Here is a 3,968-nt window from a genome sequence, read left to right as displayed (position 1 = left end):
CACACACACACATACACACACACATGATGGGTTTCTTTCAGTTTCTGTCTATCAAATCCACTCACAAGGCTTTGGTCAGCCCAAGGCTATAAGTTGATGACACTTGCCCAAGGTGCCATGGAGTGGGGCTGAACCCAGGTAAGTTGAATATTTTTGTATTTTCTTCTAGAGAAAACTCAAATTGCAAAGACATATTGACATTAATCTTTCAATCAAATGATGAAGTCATTTGTAAATTATTTTGGAAAAAAAAAAAAAAATACAGGATACCAGGAATTGAAGAATAAAACAATATAAAAGCAAACAACCCATATCTCAAAAAATGGAATCTACTTAATATAAAGAATGCTATTTGATATCTCAATATAAAGAATGATATTTGAAGAATTACAACACAAATATCCAGACAAGAGAAGAAATGAAAAATTCTACAAATTGATAGTGATCATAATAACAAAAGACTTAATAATAACAACAAAATCTTCTTTGAAAACCAGTTTAGGTGCATTTTAAAAATTCTTAAGTGAAAAATTTGCCTCTTTAATATTTACTGATTATATCATGATAAAATATCTTTTGTCTGTTTTTAATGGTACTAAATTCCCATTGATTTTCTGAAAGCCACAAAATAAATCCCTGTCTTCAAATATTGCTACTGAAACAGATAATGTAATATTATTCCATTAAATGAATATTTTTGTGATAAGAATTATTTATGCTGTAGATCAGTGGATGCAATGGAAATGTTTAAAAGGTGTAAGCTAGGTTTTCATCTGTTCAATTATTTAAATAAAAAAAGTATTCCCTAGCCAATTCTCCAAATAAACCTTGTAATAAAAGTATTTCTTTCCACTTACAAAGTTGTAAGAGAGGCAGTGGCTGACAGCTTCAAGCATATATTTAATATATGTCCACCAACAATGCATTTCCAAACTAGACTGAAATTGTGTATATTTAATACTGATCATGTTAAAGATTTGATAAATTTTCTCCTAAAGTCTAAAATAAAATGTAAGAAAAATTTGTATTAAGTAAACTATATCAATTCTGATGTTCCCTAAACATTAATATCTCATACAGTCATAAGGCATCAAATTGGGGTATAGGTATAGTCAATTAAACAGACCCCAATACTTCCCTAGAAGGACAAAAGGCACATTTGACTTGTGCAGGATTTAAATTCAGGAAGAAAAGGACTCACCTAAACATCAACTTTCTTTTCTGTATAATTTCACCCCTCCATTTTTCATACTCAAGTAGAAGAGATAGTCATGAAAGTTTAGATATTTTCTTGTGAAATGTTGTTACAATGGTGTTGTGGGAAATCATATACTAATTTTATAAAGGATTTAAACATTGCTCAAATGTAATAATTTCTAATGAAAGATCTGGTAAATCAATTGGAGAAAAATGACTGACCAAGTAGTTGTTAATCTGTAGAGTTGCTGTGGTGCTTTATAACAATAACCTCTACTGTACTACTCAATTATGCTTTTTTCCAAGGGTCTTGTATTCTTTCCTCATATCAAATCTGAATGCCAAATGAGCTACAAATTATCTCATTAAGCTCAAAATATTTGATGAAGTTGGTCATCAAATGTGTATTAATTTTACAAAGTTAGATGCTCTATTTAATATGTGAGGAAGCGAAACTTATTTCAAAAAGAAAGACTGAAACAAGCCTCCCACTACACATTAAAATCACAGCAGTGTAGTATATATTGTTAATATAAAAGCATAGTTTGCATCGTTATCCAGTTGTGCAGATTACTGTAAAATGCATGTCATTAAAGTGTATTGTACTCACAAAAGAGAAAAAAAAAATTGTCTGTGTATGCAATACTTACATAGATTATTTACAAACTGATCAATATTAGTATATTGATCTCAAGAATATTTGTGAATAATTAAACATTTTCAAGTGTAAGATAAATAAACTTGCTGATTTCTTACCTATAGTAACAGATTCAGTTTTGTTTGTACCCAATTTGCTAGAAAAATTAATATTTCATTCACATCCAGTTCATGAGCCAGTGTTATACAAACAAATACTGAACTGATTTTATAAAAGAAACTAGTTATTCAGTGGCTGGTTTCATAACCAGTTTACATCAAATGTAATTCTAATCCTTGTAAATTAGGATTAGTATGTGTATGAACAAGTTGGCAAATATTTTATGTGAGATTTAAAAACCAAACGCACACATAGACAGATTAAAGTATTTAGTTATCATTATGGTATTATCTAATCACCAGTTTCTTACGTAACAACCTTGCTTTATGTACATAAACAATAATGCGATGGTTCAATAAATAAAATATTAGGCATGTAAAACATAGATCATCACATTGTAATTCCAACAGATTTCACTGTTGTAGCATATAACAATGATGTTCTATTTCCATAAAACATTTTTGTTGATTGCTAGCTTATCCTTTTAGAGTGAATTGAGGAATCCTTATGCGTGCACATGCACACAAACATGCCTATATATTATATACATGTGTGTGTGTGTGTGTTTGTATGTGACTTCTATATCTCCCACCATGTGCATCCCCATCCTTGTTTATCACTCACTACATTAACTTTTACCTCCACCTGTTTACACCCCATCACGCTCCTACAAAAGCATCCATATACTCTCTCACCTCTCTCATGACCCACTGTCTGTATATTCTCTTATGCTCGCCTTCTTGCTCCTTGAAAGTTTGCTCTAGAACCCAGTCACTAACTTCTGTTTATCTCCTTCAGTTATTTATCTCTTCTATCATACTTTAGCCTTTCAACACCTGGCATAAAAGCCCCCACACCCACACCCACACCTCCCCCTCCCAAATACTTCTTCTCAGCTACTCCCACTCACCCTTATATAATGTGAAGTAACCATATATCTTCTCTATAACAAGACACCCAATTTTTTCACCTCTATCATGCTTCAACCACACAACACCTAATATAATGTTACCTCTCCTCCCTCTTAAGTACTCCCCACTTCACTTAGCTGATGAGGGGGGCTTTTTCCTTGTCTTGTTCTTCTGCTGTCTTGCAAGTTACTTGGTGACCTCACAAATGTTGGTTGTACGAAATAAAGCAACCAGTACATACTGTAATGTGGTTGGTGTTAGGAAGGGCATCCAGCCATAGAAATCAAATGAACAGGAGTCCAATGTAGCTTTGCAGTTTACTGGATCCTGTCAGAGCAGCCAACCACTGCTAGCATGGATATTAATTGATAAAGATGATGATGATGATGATTGATGATTGATGATGATGATGATGATGATGATAATGACGACAATTATATATATATATATTAATAATGGGGATTGGACAATAAACATAAGCCAGTGTCAATGGTGGTTTCAGAAACTCCGAGCTGGAAAACTACAGCCTAGAAGATGAGCTTCATTCCGGAAGATCTATAGAGCTCAATGAGAACATCCTGCAAACCCTGGTGGAACAAAATCCCATCATAACTGTTGAGGAACTAACAGAGAAGCTTGGATTTGATCATTCAACCAGTCATTCAAGTCAACACTACAAGAAAAACGACCATCGTTGGTTTCAAGATGAAAGGTGTTGTTCCATCAGGATAATGCTTGGCCACATACAGTGAGGATGACATTCCAAAGGCTGGAGCAATTTGAATGGGAAACGATGCCTCACCCACCATATTCACCAGACATTGCCCCATCTGATTATCATTTATTCTGCACTCTTCAAAATCATTTGGACAGAAAAAATAGGAACTCTGTAGACGAGGTCAGAACAGTACTGGAGGAGTATTTTTCATTACAGACAAGTGAATTTTGGAAGAGGGGCCTTGCAAGTCTACCAGATAGATGGAAGAGCATTGTAGAAAATGAAGAAGAATATATTTTAGATTAAAAATTAACTCTGTTTATCTTAATTTTGAAAAATAAAAAAAGTATTAAAAGATTGCATTATTTATGGGATGACCCAATAT

The 3,968-nt window shown here is 33.2% G+C and overlaps 1 protein-coding gene across 2 annotated transcripts in view; it reads right to left on the bottom strand.

The window, feature by feature from the left end:
• Positions 1-2,107, bottom strand: part of LOC106870336 (myeloid leukemia factor 1) — an 85,355-nt gene extending 83,248 nt beyond the window's left edge. The window contains exon 1 of one of the 2 annotated variants that reach the window (XM_014916366.2): positions 1,954-2,107. Coding sequence is in view for 1 of the 2 variants with exons in the window: in XM_014916364.2 (XP_014771850.1) it covers positions 1,202-1,209 (8 nt within the window). In the remaining variant the exon portion in view is untranslated. Of the gene's footprint in view, positions 1-1,201; positions 1,227-1,953 lie in introns of those variants that run through there. The other variant, XM_014916364.2, reaches the window with a different exon arrangement.
• Positions 2,108-3,968: the final 1,861 nt, after the last annotated feature.

The sequence above is a fragment of the Octopus bimaculoides genome, chromosome 3 (assembly GCF_001194135.2).
Source record: "Octopus bimaculoides isolate UCB-OBI-ISO-001 chromosome 3, ASM119413v2, whole genome shotgun sequence".
Taxonomy (NCBI): domain Eukaryota; kingdom Metazoa; phylum Mollusca; class Cephalopoda; order Octopoda; family Octopodidae; genus Octopus; species Octopus bimaculoides.
Note: the sequence above shows the minus strand (reverse complement) of the source record. Positions and strands in the feature narration are given on the sequence as shown.